The sequence below is a fragment of the Neoarius graeffei genome, chromosome 3 (assembly GCF_027579695.1).
Source record: "Neoarius graeffei isolate fNeoGra1 chromosome 3, fNeoGra1.pri, whole genome shotgun sequence".
Taxonomy (NCBI): Eukaryota; Metazoa; Chordata; class Actinopteri; order Siluriformes; family Ariidae; genus Neoarius; species Neoarius graeffei.
Genome location: NC_083571.1, coordinates 64460963 through 64481959, shown reverse-complemented (window position 1 = coordinate 64481959; position 20997 = coordinate 64460963). Strand labels below are relative to the sequence as shown.

The 20997-nt window shown below is 45.7% G+C and overlaps 1 protein-coding gene across 2 annotated transcripts in view; it reads right to left on the bottom strand.

The window, feature by feature from the left end:
- ncapg (non-SMC condensin I complex, subunit G) overlaps positions 1 to 20791 on the bottom strand; it is a 28745-nt gene extending 7954 nt beyond the window's left edge. The window contains exons 1-13 of one of the 2 annotated variants that reach the window (XM_060917130.1): positions 20731 to 20791; positions 19031 to 19148; positions 18697 to 18909; positions 18370 to 18598; positions 18077 to 18222; positions 11753 to 11837; positions 11453 to 11645; positions 11188 to 11337; positions 10930 to 11070; positions 10418 to 10541; positions 10225 to 10314; positions 9805 to 9987; positions 581 to 631 (exon numbers count right to left, since the gene is read on the bottom strand). In XM_060917130.1, the coding sequence (XP_060773113.1) occupies positions 581 to 631; positions 9805 to 9987; positions 10225 to 10314; positions 10418 to 10541; positions 10930 to 11070; positions 11188 to 11337; positions 11453 to 11645; positions 11753 to 11837; positions 18077 to 18222; positions 18370 to 18598; positions 18697 to 18909; positions 19031 to 19138 (1713 nt within the window). In that variant the 5' untranslated portion in view covers positions 19139 to 19148; positions 20731 to 20791. The remainder of the gene's footprint in view (positions 1 to 580; positions 632 to 9804; positions 9988 to 10224; positions 10315 to 10417; positions 10542 to 10929; positions 11071 to 11187; positions 11338 to 11452; positions 11646 to 11752; positions 11838 to 18076; positions 18223 to 18369; positions 18599 to 18696; positions 18910 to 19030; positions 19149 to 20730) is intronic. The other variant, XM_060917131.1, reaches the window with a different exon arrangement.
- Between the last annotated feature and the right edge of the window lie 206 nt (positions 20792 to 20997).

The window sequence follows — 20997 nt, the reverse complement described above, 5'->3', positions numbered from 1 at the left end:
AGCGTGAGGCATATTTTCCAAACAGATCAAACTGGAGATAATCCATCTATTTGGTCCAACAAGGAATTATCTATTGGCTGGGGATGAAAATTTTTAGGGGCTTCAGAGGGTAAAGACTGATCAGCTTTAAACAAAGGTCCACAAAAGATTTGTTCCAGTTTAGAAAGTGAAAACAGATCATTTCCAGTTAGGAAACAGCTTATTGGGTTAGCTAGGAAGTAGTAGTTTCATGCTTGCTTTGAGATTAAACTTTATTGCTCATATTATATGGCCACACTATATGGCCAAACGTATGTGGACACCTGGTCATCACACCCTTGTGTGAATACATTTCTGAATATCCCATTTCAGATGTCAGATGAAGACGCCTGGCGTGCAGTCGGCATTCTAGTTCATGTTTGGTTGAGTTCTTCCACACCAAACTTGGCTTCTAACTTTGTGGCAGCAGTTTGGGGAAGGCTCAAATATGGGCATGTTTTTCAAGGGTCCACATACTTTGAGCCATACAGTGTGAATTATACTTAAAAGTGACACTTATCAGATTTTTAGGAGTAATAAATTTTATCTACATTCGATTTACCTTGGTAAATCGAGATGAAATATTGGAGAGTTCTAAACCTGAAACCAAGAACTGACCACACACACATGCAAACAGTTTAAAACATGCTAGAGGAGAATTAAATGAACACTGAGAAATTAAATATGACACAAAACTAATCATGCTGAAGTGATACTAAATTTAATATAAGTTACCAAATTAACAGTGTACAAAATACTATAATATTGTATTAAACCCCAGGAGGAACCGGAAAGCATTGCTGGGGAGATGGACGCCTGGAATACCCTGCTTAGCCTGCGGCCACCACGACCCGACTTTGAATAAGTAAAAGAAAATGGATGGATGGATATTGCATTAAAGAAGTACTGCAGACTTTCACGTGTTTTTTTGAGCTGTAAACTAAGCGATATAACTATATTGTGATGAAATGCATCAATAGACCTCCTCAGACTCAAGATCACATGATCTGAAATGGGTAAACACAAGTCCACATGGTTGCGGAATAGTCCACGGCGAATATCTTGAAACCATATTTTCACTGCCTGTTGGCTCAAAATCCCCTGCTGATTTGTGTCTGTTCATCTTTCAGCAAGGCCTTAGGTCTATGGATTACCTTTGGCTTTGCGGGAAGTGACCTTTTTCTTGTAATCTTTTCTTCAAGACTCGGCAGAGCATCAGGTTTTAATCTCCTTACTTTGCTTTCAAATCAAAGTCCTTCCCAGACCATGTGGCGCCGCTCTCCGTTTCCGTAGCCCTCCGCCTCTCACGTAGCTAGGGTTACAGCGGGGGGCTAGTCCTCTGGTAACCACGAGAGTTTGACTCCCCACTTGCATCTGTATTGCAGCATGCCTTGCAAAATGGCAGTAGGTACCATTTTTATGATGGTCTTTGGTATGACCCGACAGTGAGTAGAACTCATGATTTCCCGATCAAGAGGTGGACACACGAACCACTAAGCCAACTCACAGTGCATTACTTTGCTTTCAAGTATTAATAAAATCCTCCTCGCTAAAATGCGTCAAACACACTTTTGTCAAAAGTTTGAAAAGCTTGAAATCTTCTCTCTCTTAATTCTTGTAATCCAAATATAAAAGAAATACAAATTTAACTGGCTCAGCAAGACAAAGGTTTCAATACTACAGCGCATACAACTAACAAACACTTCAAATTCGTTTGTAAACTTAATATTTTCTTACCTCCGAAAATTTTTTAATAACATCTCATTATATGTAGCCGCTTTATCCTGTTCTACAGGGTCGCAGGCAAGCTGGAGCCTATCCCAGCTGACTACGGGCGAAAGGCGGGGTACACCCTGGACAAGTCGCCAGGTCATCACAGGGCTGACACATAGACACAGACAACCATTCACACTCACATTCACACCTACGGTCAATTTAGGCCTTGTCCACATGGCAACGGATTCAGGTGACTCCGATACAATTGCTTATCATTTAGGCCTGGCGTCCACACGGCACCGGTGTTTTGGGTGCCCAAAACGCAATCTTTTTGAGAACGGGTTCCAGAGTGGAAAGATCTGGCAACGTTGCCGCTGTGAAGTCGTCTGGATGAGTAGAACGGATTTGTTTACGATGACGTCACAACCACATGACTGTGAGTGCTTCACGCCGGGTAGAAGTGTAACGAACTCGATGCGAGTTGTCAACAAATCCTATAACTTGGTTCATGAAACGTGCTTACAAAATATTTTCACTGTGAATATTTATTGTGTAAGGGTGCAAAGTGAGAGAGAGAGAGAGAGAGAGACAGAGAGAGAGAGAGAGAGAGAGAGAGACTCTGCCCTTAGGGCAGAGTCAATCCCGCCAGCAAAAATAGGGAAAAAAAAAAAGGAGCGATCTTACCTCTTCAGATGTTGGTTTAAGTCCTACAATACATTCCTCAAAAAGGGCGTAGAAGAAATTAATCCATCAACGTGTAGCATTCAATTTATTCCGGACGATTAAAAAGACGCCGCCTTCCGCGTAGAATCATACGTCATCCTCGTCGCCATATTGGATAGGTCAAAGCGGAGAATAAAGATTCATGTGCTGCGTTTAACTGTACCAACAGGTTTACCGTCCAAACGAGATCATATGGGATTACCTTTCACAGGTGAGAAACAACAAATTAATCCATCAACATGTAGCATTCAATTTATTCCGGACCATTAAAGACGCCACCTTCCGCGTAGAATCATGTCATCCTCGCCGCCATTTTGGAGAGGTCAAAGTGGAGAATAAAGATTAGCTGCGTTTAACTGTACCAACAGGTTTGCCGTCCAAACGAGATCACATGGGATTACCTTTCACAGGTGAGACTGGAAAAATACTTTTCATTGTATTTGGTCATTATAATGTAATTTTACAAACAGATTTTTCTGACTTTGTGGCTAATATGAAGTCTCGCGCATAATAGTTTATGCGCATGCGTCCTTACTTCTATTGTTCTGGTGTCTCCGAAGGGACCGTCTTACAGCGCCCCTAGAGGTGTGGCATGTGTATTGCACCGTTTTCAGCAAGCGTTGCGTTGCCATATGGACCTGATATTTTACTGATTGTTGCCCATTTGGACGCGATATATTTTTAAATAACATCTCGTTGCCGTTGTTGTGTGGATGTAGCCTTAGAGTCACCAGTTAACCTAACCTGCATGTCTTTGGACTGTGGGGGAAACCGGAGGAAACCCGGAGGAAACCCACGCGGACACGGGGAGAACATGCAAACTCTGCACAGAAAGGCCCTCACCGGCCACGGGGCTCGAACCCAGACCTTCTTGCTGTGAGGCGACAGCGCTAACCACTACACCACCATGCCGCCCCCATGTCAAAAATATAAAATTTAATTCCCCTAGTTAATGAGTAAATTTTCAGGAATGCATTGTTCTAAATTCAGAATTTTCACTATTGGATGTCAAAACTTATATAAAGTGATGCTGTCACATCTTATGTGCAATACTGCATATATGTTTAGAAAATAATAATTCAACTGATATTAAATAGTTCACACTTTCATGAAATTGTTTTGATATTGAATCAATTCAGGTCTTATTAATCAGATATATATTTACTGTAACAGTAAACTCATTCAGAAAAGATAAATCAGCCACATTATCTTGTAAAATTGAGTTTATTCAACACAAACTATTATCAAAAATAATATGTTCTTATTATCATGCCACTTTAAAGATTTCAAACTATTAATAATGCACTAAAACTTAACTGGTTTGAACTGTGTGTGTGTGTGTGTGTGTGTGTGTGTGTGTAATGCACTGCAAAGTTCATAGTTTTGTAAAAGCCAAAGACGACAGTCTGCTAGGGTAAGTGAAAACCAGCTGTGAAACGGACACCACTAAATCTAGACCAGGGGTCACCAACGTGGTGCCCGCGGGCACCAGGTTGCCTGCAAGGACCACGAGTCGCCCGCAAGGACCACGAGTCGCCCGCAGGCCTGTTCTAAAAATAGCTCACTATAGCGCCACTTACCAGTGAGCTGCATCTAATTATTTTTTTTTGCTATTCTTTTTTAAAATCACACTTGCATTGGTATAAATTTGAAAATGACAATCATTAAAATAATAATAATAATAATAATAATAATAATAATAATTAGATTAGAGCTAGCTGGTCTCCACAGCAACGGTTGCCGTGGAGACCAGCTAGCAGTGCAGCGAAGGTGCGGAGATGATTTACCCCTGACAACATGGCAGAAAAAAAGAAAGAAAACATATCATTTTCACAAAGAATGGGAGGAAGAGCTCTTTTTTACAACTGTGAAAGATTCCTGCATGTGTCTCATTTGCGGAGCGACGGTAAAGCAGCACAATGTGGAGAGACATTTCAGGACGTGTCACACAAGCTACCATGCTAACTACCCACCGGGAAGCGCACTACGAGCGGAAAAGGCCCGCGAGTTGAAGGCAGCTTTGTGCAAACGGCAGTCTTTATTCACAAGACCAGTGAAAAACTCCCGAAAAGCAACTGAAACCTCATTTAGAGCTACACATTTCTTGATTAAGAAAAAGAAGGCATTTTCAGACAGGGAGGTTTTCAAAGAAGCAATGATGATAATTGCAAAAACTGTGCTTAAAGATGAGAATTATGGAACCGATGTCATCTCCACTCTTTCCGATGTCCAACTGGGGGCATTTACAATGGCTAGAAGAGTGTCGGCTATGTCCGGGAACTTGGCCGATCAGCTGGACCGGGATCTGGCGAAGTGCAGGTGGTTCAGCATCCAGTGTGACGAGTCCGTGGACAGCAGCAGTACAGCACAGCTGATGGTCTTTATCCGGATGGTGTTTGAGGATTTCTCCACAAAAGATCTTCTGACACTGCTGCCCCTAAAGACAACTACGAGGGGAGTTGACATCTATAACACGGTGAAGGAGTTTTTCGCGGAGAAAAACGTACCATTGGAAAAACTGGTATCAGTGACTACCGACGGCGCCTTGTTTTGGTGCCTTGTTGACACAAAAGTACAGTGGTGTATGCACAGCAGCTGTGAAGGTTGCCAGCCTGTTTGGTTCAACCCATCTTTGTGAATCAGCCTTTTCTGACATGAACTTCATCAAGAACAAACACAGAACACGCCTCACTGATGCACATCTGCAAGACACACTCAGAGTTGCAGGGTCAAGTTACAGCCCAGATTACAATACACTGGTGAACAGCATGCAATCAGGGCTTTCCACTAAGGCCCTGTCCACACGGCAACGGATTCAGGTGAATCTGATAAAATTGTTTATCGTTTCGGCCTGGCGTCCACACGGCACCGGCGTTTTGGGTGCCCCAAAACGAAATCTTTTGAGAACGGGTTCCAGAGTGGAAAGATCTGGCAATGGTGCCGTTGCGAAGTAGTCTGGATGAGTAGAACGGATTTGTTTATAATGACGTCACAACCACATGTGCTTCACGCCGGGTAGAAGTGTAACGAACTCGATGCGAGTTGTCAACAAATCCTATAACTTGGTTCATGAAACGCGCTTACAAAATATTTTCACTGTGAATATTTATTGTGTAATGGTGCAAAGTGAGAGAGAGAGAGAGAGAGAGAGAGAGAGAGAGAGAGAGAATAGCTCTTAGGGCAGTCTCAATCCCGCCAGCAAAAATAGGGAAAAAAAGGAGCGATCTCACCTCTTCAGATGTTGGTTTAAGTCCTACAATACATTCCTCAAAAAGGGCGTAGAAGAACAAATTAATCCATCAACGTGTAGCATTCAATTTATTCCGGACCATTAAAGACGCCGCCTTCCGCGTAGAATCATACGTCATCCTCGCCGCCATATTGGATGGGGCAAAGCGGAGAATAAAGATGCCTCATTCATGTACTGCGTTTAACTGTACCAACAGGTTTGCCGTCCAAACGAGATCACATGGGATTACCTTTCACAGGTGAGACTGGAAAAATACTTTTCATTGTATTTGGTCATTATAATGTAATTTTACAAACAGATTTTTTCTGACTTTGTGGCTAATATGAAGTCTCGTGCATGATAGTTTATGCGTATGCGTCCTTACTACTTCTATTGTTCTGCGTCTCTGATGGGACCGTCTTACAGCGCACCTAGAGGTGTGGCATGTGTATTGCATCGTTTTCAGCAAGCGTTGCCATATGTACCTGATATTTTACTGATACGTTGCCCATGTGGACGTGATATATATATATATTTTTTTTAAATCTCGTTGCCGTTGTCGTGTGGATGTAGCCTAAGGCTCATACTAGCCAGCCATGACAAATAAGTAGCCAGCCGGGGGGAGTAAACACAAAATAAACTCCTGTGCACGCAGTTCCCAGGATTAAATGCATTTTCCACAGACCATTTATTTATTCACTTTACTCAAATACAAAGTAAAATGGCAGTAAATCTTCTTTCTTTTCTTGCGTATTGCATCATGAGGCGTTCCTGGCTTGTAAATCTCTTATTTTCAGTGCATGACACATTCACGCAGCTGAGCATGCTATGAATTAACAATGACAACGGTCTGCAGTGGGGCTACACAATTAAACACTCGGCGAACATTTCTCCATTTGTGTATAAAAATACACTCCAACGACTCACTTTGGTTTCATTTACAACCAACGGTGTCTTTTGATGCCAGCACGTAATTGAACGAGAGAAGACTGGTTTACCGGAGACAAAATAAGCGTTATCTCTGCTTCTGTTCCCTCCGACAGCCCCGACACACTACTGCCTCCGCCGAGTCCGCGCGCACACACACCGCATGTCAGGGCTGCGGATGAGTTACTCTCCCCTGATCAACGAAGTCGGCGGGGAATTTGTGGTTATTATCGGTACAAACAGCGCGAATCACAACTTAAATGAGTGCGGTTCAGTTTGACATTACTGTCAGTCCGTTAGATAAACATTTAATTTTATTAAAATCGAAAATTAATATTTAGAGCCTGTGGGCTACAAAAATAAGTCATTAAAGTAGCCGGCTGGACTTAATTGTGTAGTCAGCTGTATGGCCGGCAGCCGGCGCTTGTGGAAAGCCCTGTGCAATGCTAGGCTTCCCACTGACAGACAAAAACAGATATCAGATGTTCTCAGTGGCAACATGGCAGTGCCATGGCAAAGTTGAGTTCAATTATTGAAAAATCGTAACAAACGTGTTTGTTAAATGTAATATATGATGATTTTGTTAAAAAAATGCTGCAGATTTGGTGATAAGTTCTGAAAATCTGAAAGTTGATTTTTGTATGTTACATAATTGATAATCTGTACAAACATGGTGCAACGTAGTGCATGATTTGTTAAAAATTGTTAGTGGCTGTTGAAAATGTTGTCGAAGTGATCATTTGAAAATGTAAATACTTGCAGAGATTTATAGAAATAAAGTGTTGCATATTGATATTTATCTGTTTTCTACCTTGTTAAATCATTGTTGATGATTATTGTGAGAAATCATAAACATGACCAGTGTCTTCACATAGATGAATATCATTATTAATAACATAAGTAAAGGGAAATTGAGCAAATTTGTTATTTCAGAAGTGCATATGAAACTGGTAGCCCTTCGCATTAATCGGTACCCAAGGAGTAGCTCTCAGTTTCACAAAGGTTGGTGGCCCCTGATCTATACCCTCTTCTTCTTCGGTTGTTCCACAGCCTTACAGCTGTTTTGTTTTCTCTTGCGCTTTCCCCAAATGGCTTTTTTAATGTTTTTTGCTATGCTATGAACGGACTGTCTTGTCTTGGGTTGAGAGGCTGGATTTGGCAGTGCCTTTTCCTCTCTTATCGCGATAAAATCTTGTTCACATGACATGAGGTATGTATATAAGCATATAAGGTCTCGTACACACCAGCAAGCATTGCGAGACTACAAAAATGGCGGCGAACGTAAACAAGCCGCGCGATCGCAAAAACGAATTTCTATGAAACGGAATGCAAAAAATCTGAAAAATAAATTTCTCCATTCGGAAAACAGGAGATTTTCAAGAGTTGTGTCAAACATCTGGATTTCCGGGTAAATCTGGAAGACTTTCATCTATAGTTTACCCATTTCAAACGTGACCACAGCACTGCAATGGAGCCGAAGAGGTCTATTCTGGTGTTAATATTGACAAAATTACCATTTTTCAAAAATTCATCATTTTATGGCTCAAAATGCCATCTACTGGTTAAAATCATCCTGATGCTTTCAAGGCCGATGCCCACAGAGTCAACCGTATGGTACTTCTTGACATCATGAATATGTTGATTTTTAAAAATAAATACATAAATAAATAGTCTAAAACACTGGTGCAGAGATGCCTACTCCAAATTTTGAATTTCAGTATTCTTGAAAACATTTTTCAGTATTTTGGAATGACTTTCAGTAACATTAATTTATGCGCATTTGCATTATAAATAGGTGTATATACCAATATGTTTAACATTTAAATTATTAAAAAGAACTGTTTTGTGTGAAGTGAATAAACAAAACACTAGTAGCCATCTCAACTGAATCTCCACTCAACAAATTTCTAGAGCATACAATATATCACATTTTTCTAAATACAATAGTGTTCCCTGTTTGCAGACATTACGGTTGACTACCAATCATTGGTATTGAATGTAACTCCTCAAAAGTATTATATTGCCTGGCAAAATATTCTACCTGTTAACGGATTCTAATAAAATTAAAAAAAAAAAAATGTCTTATTTCATGCCAAAGTCAGTCCGACATTATCATCTTAATGTCCCAATATATAAATACTTCAGCATAATGCTTCAGAAGAGACATTGAATAAAATGACATTTATAATTGTATTTAAAACAGTGGAATGATCAATTTTTTGCCACAATCCCAACAGCACTAATCATAAAATTCTGTTTTTGATCATACTACATGTACATTTGCACTTGCAACACTGAAAAGACTTTGAATTAAAGAAGTACAGCCAGTGTTTGATATTTCAGTGAATAAAAATCAGACATGTAAAAAGAAACTGAATAAGTTTAACTCACATTTCATGGCACTAATTGGCAAGTTCAACTCCAAGCATAGGCCAACCATCACCGCTTCAGCACGTGTCACGTTCCGTGTCTTTTCATCCACAGATTTCGTAAAAAATTGCTGGATACCCCCAGATTTACTTTCCGCCTGACTCGCCATTTCAGCATACTCCATATGTTTTTTTTGTAGTTGACATGCCGCCTGCAGTCATCACGACCACTATGAGTGATGTTAATGTCAGTTCTACGCAGTTTGCAGTGCGCGTATCCATTGCCCTTTTGACTGGGTGTAATGCACGGCCATTCTACTGTATCGAAAATAGCGCGAACAAATGTGCGGAATCTGCGCATGTCACACACAGCATGTGTGGTTGTCATAAAAATAAATAGCCGTGAATCGCGCATGGATTGAAAAAGTCGCTTGGACATTTAAAAACAACTCGCTGGAATTTAAGACTTTATAATAATTCCATAAAGAATAATACTGTTTGCCGTAACATCGTATTTACATAACTTTTCCGTACAAAATACGGCCAATCCGTACTAGTAGGCATCTCTGCTGGTGGACGGCCCAGCTCCCCCAGTCCCCGCCGTTGAATGGGAATCTGTGAGACAGCGGTCGTTTTCAAAAATATACTGATCGAAACTCAGTGCTCACAGGAGTTTATGCCATTTTCCCGCCCCACCCCCTTCTTTAGCCCCTTGCACACTTTTTAGTATTTTTCAAAATTATGTAATAGGTGGAGTTATACTTTAGTATCACGATAATTGCCGATAATTGTGTGTGTGTGTGTGTGTGTGTGTGTGTACACCTTCTCTGCGTCCTGCTCTTTTGCAGGTTCAGCATGTGTGTTCTCCTGTGTCAACTGGTTCTTCAGCTCCTCCAGCTCAGTAATGGAGTTCTTCAACTCAGCAGCGCGACTGAAGTCCTGAGCACTGATGCATTCTTCCAGCTGTTGCTTCCACTCCATTATACACACCTTCACCTCTGCCAGCTACAGACAGACAGAGAGCACTTGAGACAGAAATTACAGAAAAATCTGGAAAGGAAAACACTAATTTTCAGAGAAAAGACAATACTAGAATGGCATTTTGCTCTGAAAGATGCATATTTGAAAGGAAAACCATATACTCCAGAGTCAGAGTAGACATTAGCAAGCTCATCGGTATATCTTAGCAGACAGTGAATGTGTTGGAGTACAATACAGTGAATCATTTGTGTAAAGACTCACTTTAACTTGTCTTTTGCGTTTCTCGTTCTCATCCTCAGTTTGTGTGACGGGCACAATCGGCTCCCTCACGTCAGAGATGATCTCAGCTACCTGTTTCTCATGCACAAACTCATTTATTCAGCACAAACTTGCTTGATTTGGTCAAAAATGTTAGTGTAAGGACTTATTCAGATTAATCACTTCACACACACACCGTTGTGATGCGCTGCTGATCGTCGTGGATAATTCTCATGAGTCTCTGTACCAGCTGACTGATCAGAGAGAGGGGTGTGTTCGGCAGCACCAGCATCTCCTTCAGGACTGCAAGCACACGTTTTCTGGGGGGGAGGAAAGAAAAATCTGAACTTATTATACTGTACTATGTCTGGTCCTTTAATCAGGAACGTTTTTAAGTTTTGGAGTTTAGTGTCTTGTTGTGAATATTTTTTACTTAAAGAAACCCTCGAGTCAAAATTGACCGTTATCTTGTCAATTCATGTCCTTGATTATACTGTAAGCAATTAATTAGTCACTCAATTTTCTTAGCAGAACACCTCATCTCTAGCCGCTTTATCCTTCTACAGGGTTGCAGGCAAGCTGGATCCTATCCCAGCTGACTACGGGCGAAAGGCGGGGTACACCCTGGACAAGTCGCCAGGTCATCACAGGGCTCTTAGCAGAACACACCTACTGTAATTCTATACAATAAGGTAATATGTGTATTACCTTCCTCCCTCCTCTGCAGTGTCTAAGCAGTCCACTAGCTGGATGAGCTGCTGCGTGATGAACTCCTTCACCATCACGGACTCCAGCTGACTCAAATCAGCTCTGTCATCTTCACACATGGCTGGAAGGGTCTTCATATAACTACACACAAAGAACAGAATTACACAAAATGGTGCAACTTTACAGTGTGTGTGTGTGTGTGTGTGAGTGAGAGAGAGAGAGAAAAACCCATACAGAAGTACAGTGCTGTGTATATACCTGTACAGATACTCGGCAAATAGAGCAGGTTCAGGTAAGAGTTTGTCCAGAAACTCCTCCCCCTCATCTCCTTTACTCTTCACAAACTCACAGAACGCACGCCAATACAGCACGTTCTCACATGTCAGGGCATCTAACGGGATCAGCTTTCTACACACACACACACACACACACACACACAATGCAGTGGTATATAAGAGAGTGCTCAAATCCTAAACATTAAGCAAAAACATTGATTTTCACTGAACAGCCTCCTCGTCCTCACCTGTCATCCAGTTTAGCTACATTCAGTAGGTCACCGAGGGTTGTTGCCATAGAGAAATGGGCATGCAGGGCAGACACTGCCGTGTCAGCACAGTTCTCGACGTCCAGTCTGTGTAGTAACTGCAGCACGTCTCCCTGAAGGAGGCGAAGCCAAGAGGGAAGGAGTGTCTGCTTCACCACCTCCTTCACCGAGGCTGAAAATGCATGCGCAATTATCACTTCTTGTACTGATGTGTCTTATGCAAACAACATGGCAGCTCTATCCCCCATCCTCAAGTATCCACATACACACAAAACTAACCCGCAGTGTCGTTGAGTCCTTGCTGCAGCAGGCTGACTCTCTGAGCGATGGTCAAAGCTCGGATATGCACTTTCTCAGCGAGCACCTGAAATGCAAAAACACTTCTCATGTAATCCAACCTCCTGACTTGCTATGTAATACTACCTACTTTATTTTAAATAAAATAGTCAGGTCTAAAAGTGATGTACATTGCTCAGGTTTGCGACGTTATAAGACCAAGAACATATTTTGTTCGAAGTTGGTCTTGAGCTTGCAAAATTTATTTGTATTGAAAGTTTGCACTGCAAAACTGACAAGTGGTCAAACTCCACTGAAAGTAATTGTGGCAGCGGGGGCGTGGTCAAGCACCGGTCTGTGACAGGAGGGCGGAGTCAGGGAAGGTAAGTGGCAGAATCACTACACCTGACGGCAATTAACCTGTTTGTGTGTGTGTGTCTTCCCAGTGACCGCGCCCTATTTAGGGAAGGAGAGCGGAGAGCAGGGGAGCTCATCGCCGGACGAGACGCTAGTCCGTGTCTCTAATCTCCTAATAACATGTTGTTTAGACTGAAAAGTTTGACAATAAAAAACCCATATACGAACCTGATCTCTGTCCTGCCGTCCTCTGTGCTCCACCCACGTCTAGCGAACCGCTACAGTGGTGCCGAAACCCGGGAATTCAGAGTGGAGCACCAGCCGATCAGCCCCATGGAGTCCTCCCCGTTCGCCGACCTGGTCCACGCCCTCGCCACGGCCCAACAAAGCCAGCACCAGGCGCTCGTCACCCTCCGGAAGGAACAAGAGCGACGCTTCGAAGCCCTGGTGCTGGCCCAGCAGGAAGACTGCGAGGCGTTCCGGCACCTCCTCGCGTCGGCGGGGTCCACCAGCGCTCCGGCCGCAGGCCCATCTCCCCTCACTATCACCAAGATGGGTTCACAGGATGACCCCGAGGCTTTCATCATGCTATTCGAACAAGTCGCAGAAGCCTCGGGGTGGCCGATGGAGCAGCACGCGGCGCACCTTCTCCCCCTCCTAACGGAGAGGCACAGCTGGCCGCGCTACAGCTCCCCGCCGACCGCCCTACGCGGACCTCTGCCGGGCCGTCCTCCAGCGCGTGGGGCGCACTCCAGAGCAACAGCGCCAGCGCTTCCGCGCTTTGCGCTTGGAGGAAGTCAGCCGGCCGTTCACGTTTGGCCAGCAGCTCCGGGAGGCCTGCTGGCGGTGGTTGAGGGCCGACAACCGCGACGCCGAGGGGATCATCGACCAGGTGGTGCTGGAACAATTCATTGCTCGCTTACCAGCAGGAACCGCAGAGTGGGTCCAGTGCCACCGCCCGGCGTCGCTGGATCAGGCAGTCGAGCTGGCGGAGGATCATTTGGTGGCTGTTCCGGCGGCAGGACAGCAGACGGCGTCTCCTCTTCTCTCTCTCCCCCTCCTTCTGTGTCCCGTGCTCGCCCCATTCCCCCACCGCGGAGACGGGGGCCGGCACCACCCCAGCCGGCCCGCCGCACCCGCGGAGACGGGGGCCCGCCGCACCCGCGGAGACGGGGGCCGGCGCCACCCCAGCCGGCCCGCCGCACCCGCGGAGACGGGGGCCGGCGCCACCCCAGCCGGCCCGCCGCACCCGCGGTGCCCTCCCGTTTCTCCCTTCTGTGTCTGTCTCTCCCCCCCCCCCTCAGGTGAGTGAGCCCCAGAACACCGGGGCAGAGGGAAAGCCCGGGCCGGTTTGCTGGTGCTGCAGGGAGCCGGGCCACCTTCAACAGCAGTGCACGGCAATGGAAGTGGGCGCGGTGGTTTGGATCCCTGACGCGCCAGAGGCCGCCCTCGATCGGGCCGGAGCGTATTGCATACTGCTGAGTATCCAAGGGGCTACATATCAGGCGTTGGTGGATTCTGGTTGTAATCAGACCTCAATTCGCCAAAGGCTGGTTCAAAACAAGGCATTGGGGGGAGCACAGGGAGTGAAGGTGTTGTGTGCACACGGGGATGTTCACCGCTACCCTTTGGTGTCGGTCCACATTTTTTTCAGAGGGGAAAAAGTTATAGTGAAGGCGGCGGTTAATCCTCGCCTTACCCACTCTTTAATTTTGGGGACTGACTGGCCGGGATTTCGGGATTTGATGACACACTTAGTCAAGAGTGGGTCCTGCCATTTAAGGGGGGGGAGGTCCCGGTGTCGCTTTGGCGGGAGCAGCTGTCGCAGAGCCGTCTACGTCATCTCCGCGTCAGAGTGAGGAGCCGCCGGCCCCTCCTCTCTCTATTGGGGAATCCCTCGCAGATTTCCCATTAGAGCAGTCGCGAGACGAGACTCTGCGACATGCGTTTGACCAAGTGAGAGTAATCGATGGTCAAACACTCCAGCCGAACGCCACCCCGTCCTTCCCCTACTTCGCGAAGGATAGGTTATACCGAGTGACGCAGGACACTCAGACTAAAGAGCGAGTCACGCAACTTTTAATTCCAAAGAGCCACCGGGAATTGGTATTCCAGGCGGCTCATTTTAATCCCATGGCTGGACACTCAGACTAAAGAGCGAGTCACGCAACTTTTAATTCCAAAGAGCCACCGGGAATTGGTATTCCAGGCGGCTCATTTTAATCCCATGGCTGGACACTTAGGGCAGAATAAGACACTAGCCCAAATAATGGCCCGATTCTATTGGCCGGGGATTCGCGGCGATGTTCGTAGGTGGTGCACGGCATGCCGCGAATGCCAGTTAGTAAATCCGGCGGCCATTCCAAAAGCGCCTTTGCGCCCCCTCCCATTAATCGAGACCCCGTTTGAGAGAATTGGGATGGATCTTGTCGGGCCATTAGATCGGTCAGCACGAGGGTACCGCTTTATATTAGTTCTGGTGGACTATGCAACGTGATACCCGGAAGCAGTGCCTCTGCGCAATATCTCAGCACGCAGTATTGCGGAGGCACTCTTCCACGTTATCTGCCGAGTTGGAATCACGAAAGAGATTCTGACTGATCAAAGCACCACATTTATGTCACAGACACTGCGCGAACTGTATGGGTTATTGGGGATTAAGCTGATCCGCACCAGCGTGTATCACCCACAAACAGACAGTTTAGTGGAACGGTTCAATCGCACCCTCAAAAATATCACTAAAAAATTCGTAAGTGAGGACGCACGTAATTGGGATCAGTGGCTCGAGCCCTTGTTGTTCTCAGTGCGAGAGGTCCCCCAAGCCTCCACGGGGTTCTCCCCGTTCGAATTATTATATGGGCATAAGCCGCGCGGCATCCTAGACGTGCTGCGAGAAAATTGGGAAGAGGAACCTTCACAAAGTAAGAACGAAATTCAGTACGTTATGGACCTGCGCGCAAAACTCCACACGCTCACCCATCTAACCCAGGAGAATTTGCGGCAGGCCCAAGAGCGGCAAGCCCGCCTGTACAACAAGGGTACGCGCCTTAGGGAGTTCACACCGGGAGATAAAGTACTCGTACTGTTGCCCACATCGAGCTCCAAATTGATCGCCAAGTGGCAAGGGCCCTTTGAGGTCACACGGCGAGTCAGGGACGTCAACTACGAGGTGAGGCGAACGGACAGGGGTGGGGCACTACAAATTTACCACCTCAACCTACTTAAACTCTGGAATGAGGAGGTCCCCGTGGTGTTGGTGGTTCCGGAGAAGGCGGAGCTGGGGCTGGAGGTTCAAAAGGGGGCATTGGCATCACGCACCTCTCCGGTCCCCTGTGGAGACCACCTCTCCCCGACCCAACTCATGGAGGTCGCCCAGTTGCAGACCAAGTTTTCGGATGTGTTTTCGCCCCTGCCCGGTTGCGCTAACCTCATAGAGCACCACAGAGATACCCCCAGGAGCAGTAGTGCGTAGCCGCCCTTACAGGCTACCCAAACACAAAAAAAGAGGTGGTTCAGGAAGAACTTGAGACCATGCTCGAAATGGGCATCGTCGAGGAGTCCCACAGTGACTGGAGCAGCCTGGTGGTCTTGGTACCCAAGGCCGACAGGTCGGTCCGGTTCTGTGTGGACTATAGAAGAGTCAACGCGGTGTCTAAATTCAATGCGTACCCGATGCCTCGTATTGATGAGTTGCTCGATCGACTCAGCACTGCTCGCTTTTATTCGACGCTGGATTTGACGAAGGGATATTGGCCCGATCCCCTTGACTCCACTATCCCGAGAAAAAAAAAGGCCTTTTCCACACCGTTTGGTTTACACCAATTCGTCACCGTTCTGTTTGGGGCGCCCGCTACGTTTCAGCGGCTGATGGACAGAGTCCTCCGCCCTCAAGCCACTTATGCGGCCGCCTATCTAGATGACATCATCATCTATAGTAATGACTGGCAGAGGCACCTCGAACATCTGAGGGCCGTCCTTACGTCGCTGAGACGAGCGGGGCTCACAGCCAACCCAAAGAAGTGTGCGATTAGGCGGGTGGAAGTACGGTATCTGGGCTTCCACTTGGGCAACGGGCAGGTGCGTCCCCAAATTAATAAGACGGCAGCGATTGCGGCCTGCCCGAGGCCCAAGACCAAAAAGGGGGTGAGACAGTTCCTGGGGCTGGCTGGCTATTACCGTAGGTTTATACCTAATTATTCAGACGTCACCAGCCCGCTGACTGACCTCACTAAAAAGGGGGCACCAGATCCGGTCCAGTGGACGGAGCAATGCCAGCGGGCTTTTTCTGAAGTGAAGGCTGCACTGTGTGGGGGGCCACTTTTACACTTCCCCGACTTTTCTCTCCCCTTTGTGTTGCAGACCGATGCGTCAGACAGAGGGCGCGGGCGGTTTTGTCCCAGGAGGTGGAGGACCACCCCGTCCTGTATATCAGCAGGAAGCTGTCAGTGCGTGAGGGGCGCTACAGCACGATCGAGTGTGTCTGGCGATCAAGTGGGCGGTCCTCACCCTCCGCTACTACCTGCTGGGGTGCCCTTTCACCCCCTGTTCGGACCACGCGCCCCTCCAGTGGCTCCACCGCATGAAGGATGCCAACGCGCGGATCACCCCTTGGTATCTGGCACTCCAACCCTTCAATTTTAAGGTGGGCCACAGGCCGGGGGCGCAGATGGTCGTGGCAGACTTCCTCTCCCGTCGGGGGTGGGGGGGGGTGGGGGGGGGGTGTGTCGACTGCAGGCCGGACAGCTGCCCGGCCTGAGTCGGGCGGTAGGGGTATGTGGCAGCGGGGGCGTGGTCAAGCGCCGGTCTGTGACAGGAGGGCGGAGTCAGGGAAGGTAAGTGGCAGAATCACTACACCTGACGGCAATTAACCTGTGTTTGTGTGTGTCTTCCCAGTGACCGCGCCCTATTTAGGGAAGGAGAGTGGAGAGCAGGGGAGCTCTTCGCCAGACGAGATGCTAGTCTGTGTCTCTAGTCTCCTAATAACACGTTGTTTTGACTGAAAAGTTTGACAATAAAAAAAACCATATACGAACCTGATCTCTGTCCTGCCGTCCTCTGTGCTCCACCCACGCCTAGCGAACCGCTACGGTAATATAATTTCTTTGCAAGATTTCACTTTTAAAGCCTTAATAATGCTTTAAAATGAAAAAGGTTTCAGTAACCAAGATGGAGAGGGTGACAGTATAAAGCTCAATATAATCACTCATGACTGGTTCTTCTCCAAACTATTGCCGCTTTTCCACTACAAACGTGGCTGAGCCGTGCTGAGTTGGGCTGAGTCGAGCTGAGCGGGGCTGTTGGAGTTGCATTTCGACTACAACCGCGCTGAACCGTGCTGGCTGGAAGTGGGTGGACACATTGGGTGGAGTTAGCGAAAGTGGGTGGACGTCAGGTGATGTCGTTAAGCAGCACAAACAGTGACATCAGTGATCTTTTAAGCGGTAGTCTCACAACCCGGATAGTAAACAATAAACATGGAGGACATGGAGTCGTTAGTGTTGCTGGTCTTGGTTCTGTGGCTTGTTGTCACCGACAACGCCAACAGATACTGGCAAGAGCGTACAGATGAGGCGAGGCGCATAAGGCTTCAGAAATTCTCGTAATTCGTAATTCTTCTCCTTCCGGGTTTGCGGTGTTTACAGATCCCAGCGTGCTCGCGGGGCGTGTGTGGGCATGTGAGGACACTCCTCCTCACCAATCAGTGCACAGGGGAGTGTCTGCTCACGCCCCCAGCCTCACTCAGCTCGCTTTGGCTCGCTTCAGCCCCACTCCAAAATGGTGCGAGTTTTAGGGGCTAAGCAGGGCTGAAGCGAGCTGAGTCGTGCTGTTTTTTGGTAGTCGAAACGCAAGCCGTGTCGGGCTGAAGTGAGCTGAAGCGAGCTGAAAAAGGGTAGTGGAAAAGGGCCATAATTTGACCCTGTTGCAAATAGTGTGTTGAAATTATGCACATCAGCGTGTGTGTGTGTGTACCTGATAGGCCAGTTTGCGGACTTTCTCTTTAACATCACGAGTACGTCTGTAGATTTTAGGGAGCGTGAGGGCAGAGGGTGCGATGCAGGACAGGACGGCTCTCCGGACCTCAGGATTTGAGTCGTTCTCCAAAAGCAGCATGTATGCTTTAAAAATGCACACACGCACACAATTAGTTTACACAATTTCAGGTTAATTAAATAGAAGTTACATCACTTCCAAAGCACCACAAAACATTTAAACTGAGTAATAGATCTGTAATGGCTGAGTAGGTGCTGTAACGGTATGTGTACCGTTGACCGTGGGACAATCAGGGCTCTCTGGGTCCTGCAGGCGGGCCATGGCAAGCACGGCCTGGATCCTAACATTGGGGTATTTATCTGTGACACGGATCAGCATGGCCTTGTGGATCTGTTCACATAGCTCGTCATCAATCTGCGCGTTCTCACTCAGACTGCCCAGCAGCTTGTTCACCAGCTGACACACCCGGAACCGAACCGCATGGCTGCTCACTCCATGACACTATGACAGACAAAATGTACTTATTATGGTTCACAACATTCGTATCATGTCAAGTTTCACTGGCTTATTGTATTTCTATGCCCTCTGCTGTAGATTACCTCCAACAGAAAGTTGAACAGGAAGTTCAGAAATGTATCCTCCTCCTCTTCCTCCTCCTCATCCTCCACCTCGTTCATGGGTGTCTCGAAGCTGACGGCAAACTTGACCACAAAGTCGATGACGCTTTCCACCGCCGGCTCTCTGGTGTACACAATCAACGCATATTTTAGGCAGCGCAGAAACTCCTCGTGGAATGCTGCCTTATCCTGTAACTACACAACACACACAGTGAACTTTGGACCAAGCCCTGTCCAATATATACAAAATGGCTACTCATACTGCCAAGCTTTACAAAATTCTGAGCATGTTTAGAAATAAGACACACATTATTACCTGAACATACATGTTCTTCAGACTGGCCACCAGCTTGGCCTTGTTGTTGTGCGCTTTCTGAGCACGCTGGAAAGTTTCACGGATCTCCAGTTCAGAATCAGCAGTCATGTTGATGCTCCTAAGACACACAGATACATACAAAATCACTTAACCAATATATATGTCATATTCATCTTTCACAGCTACAAACGACTGGAGACCTCAAAGCAGAAAATGAAGAGAGAGACACCACCTGACATCTCAAAGCTTACTAGTGTGTTTACAGTTAATAATCCACGCACACACACATGTACGTGACCTTGACATGCAAAGCACCTTAAAAATAAAAATAATTAAAAAAAAAAAAAAACTTTGCCAGGTATGTGAACACACACGAGGAATTTGACTCCGGTTTCACTTTAGTACAAACAGATAAAAAGTGTAAACAAAAACAAAAAGCTATGTACATGTAGAAGGGTAAATATATGTATAGACAAAGGGTTCTGCATTTAGTGTTGATTTATTAGTCATCAACATGGAGCGTTCCAGGAGATTACCTGATCTTTCCGAGTCCCATTGAATGTTAATCTCCATCGATGGGAAAACATGACCCACAGTAGTGCACATGCAGAAACTACAAGTGTTCTTCATCTGGACGAGTATTGCACATCGCTTATCAGCACTATTCAAAGAGTATTTCTTACACTATAAATCAGTATCTAGACGTACTCACAATAAAGTGAGTACATATGGGTTTTGCTCCTTTGGGTTTTAACTCAAACCCGGTTACCAGGAGCGCCGACACTGACCTCAGTAAATGTACTGACTCACTTCTCTTATCAAAGGTTTGTTAACTTTCTGCATAAATTCAATCCAGACACAGATCCTTTCTATTTTACAAACTGTGTCTTAGGGCTAAACGCCAGAAAGACATCAGAAGTGTCTTGTGTTGTCTTAATGTGGGAGGCCTGGACCTAGATTATACAGTAACAAAATTGTTTTTTTATAATACTATTATATCATCCATTAATATACTTAGATATGCTAAATTAACCATTAATATATTTAGATATGCTAAATTAACCATTAATGTACAATTAATGCACAATTATTACCACTTATTTTAAATGACCTCTACACAAGCAGTTTAAAAACAGTACAAAGTTCTAGTCACGAATCTGGCCATACAAACTTCTTTTATCCTGAACTGAACTAAATCAATCAATCGGTTCATTTTACTGGACTGAACTAAATGAGTCGGTTCATTTTTTTTAAACCGTTCTGAACTGAGTCGATTCATTTCACTGGACTGAACCAAATGAGTCGAATCACTTTTCTGGACTGAACTAAATGAGGCGATTCACAGAAAATAATCATTTCGCACGTCATTAATTTAATAGCGAGCTATCTAAAAACAGCTACACGATGAATAAACTAACTTTCATTATTAAACCTGAATTCAGTTTTATTTATTTGAGTTTTTTAACTCGCACAAAGCACGAGACCTTGTTACTATCTACAACAAAAGCTCCGTTAGCCAAAGTAGCTAACAGTTAAACCAGCAACGTAGAGAAAAACAACACAAGTGACCAACTATCTCCACATAATATTAACAAACACTATCAAAATCATAATTTACATCCCCAGAATGTAAAAAAAAAACCCCACTATATCACACATTTTACATATCTGAATCATAAACATTTAAAAACAGGACGTACTTTACACTGCTTCTCCTCTTCCGTAAAAGATTCAGTATTCAACCGCCAGTTTTCAAATTCAAATCTCGCGGTATTTCTCATCCTGGACGAGACTAGCCTTCCAAGCATGCGCAGTTAGACTCTGTTTGACCTACGTCAACCCGTCCGCCATATTGGATAGGTTTTGAGTCAACGGTAAGCCTATGCAAGTTTTGGGAGGGACGCGTGTTTATCCTCATAAAATCGTCTGTAATTTGCTTTATGTTCCATCAGTTTGTACAAAGTTAA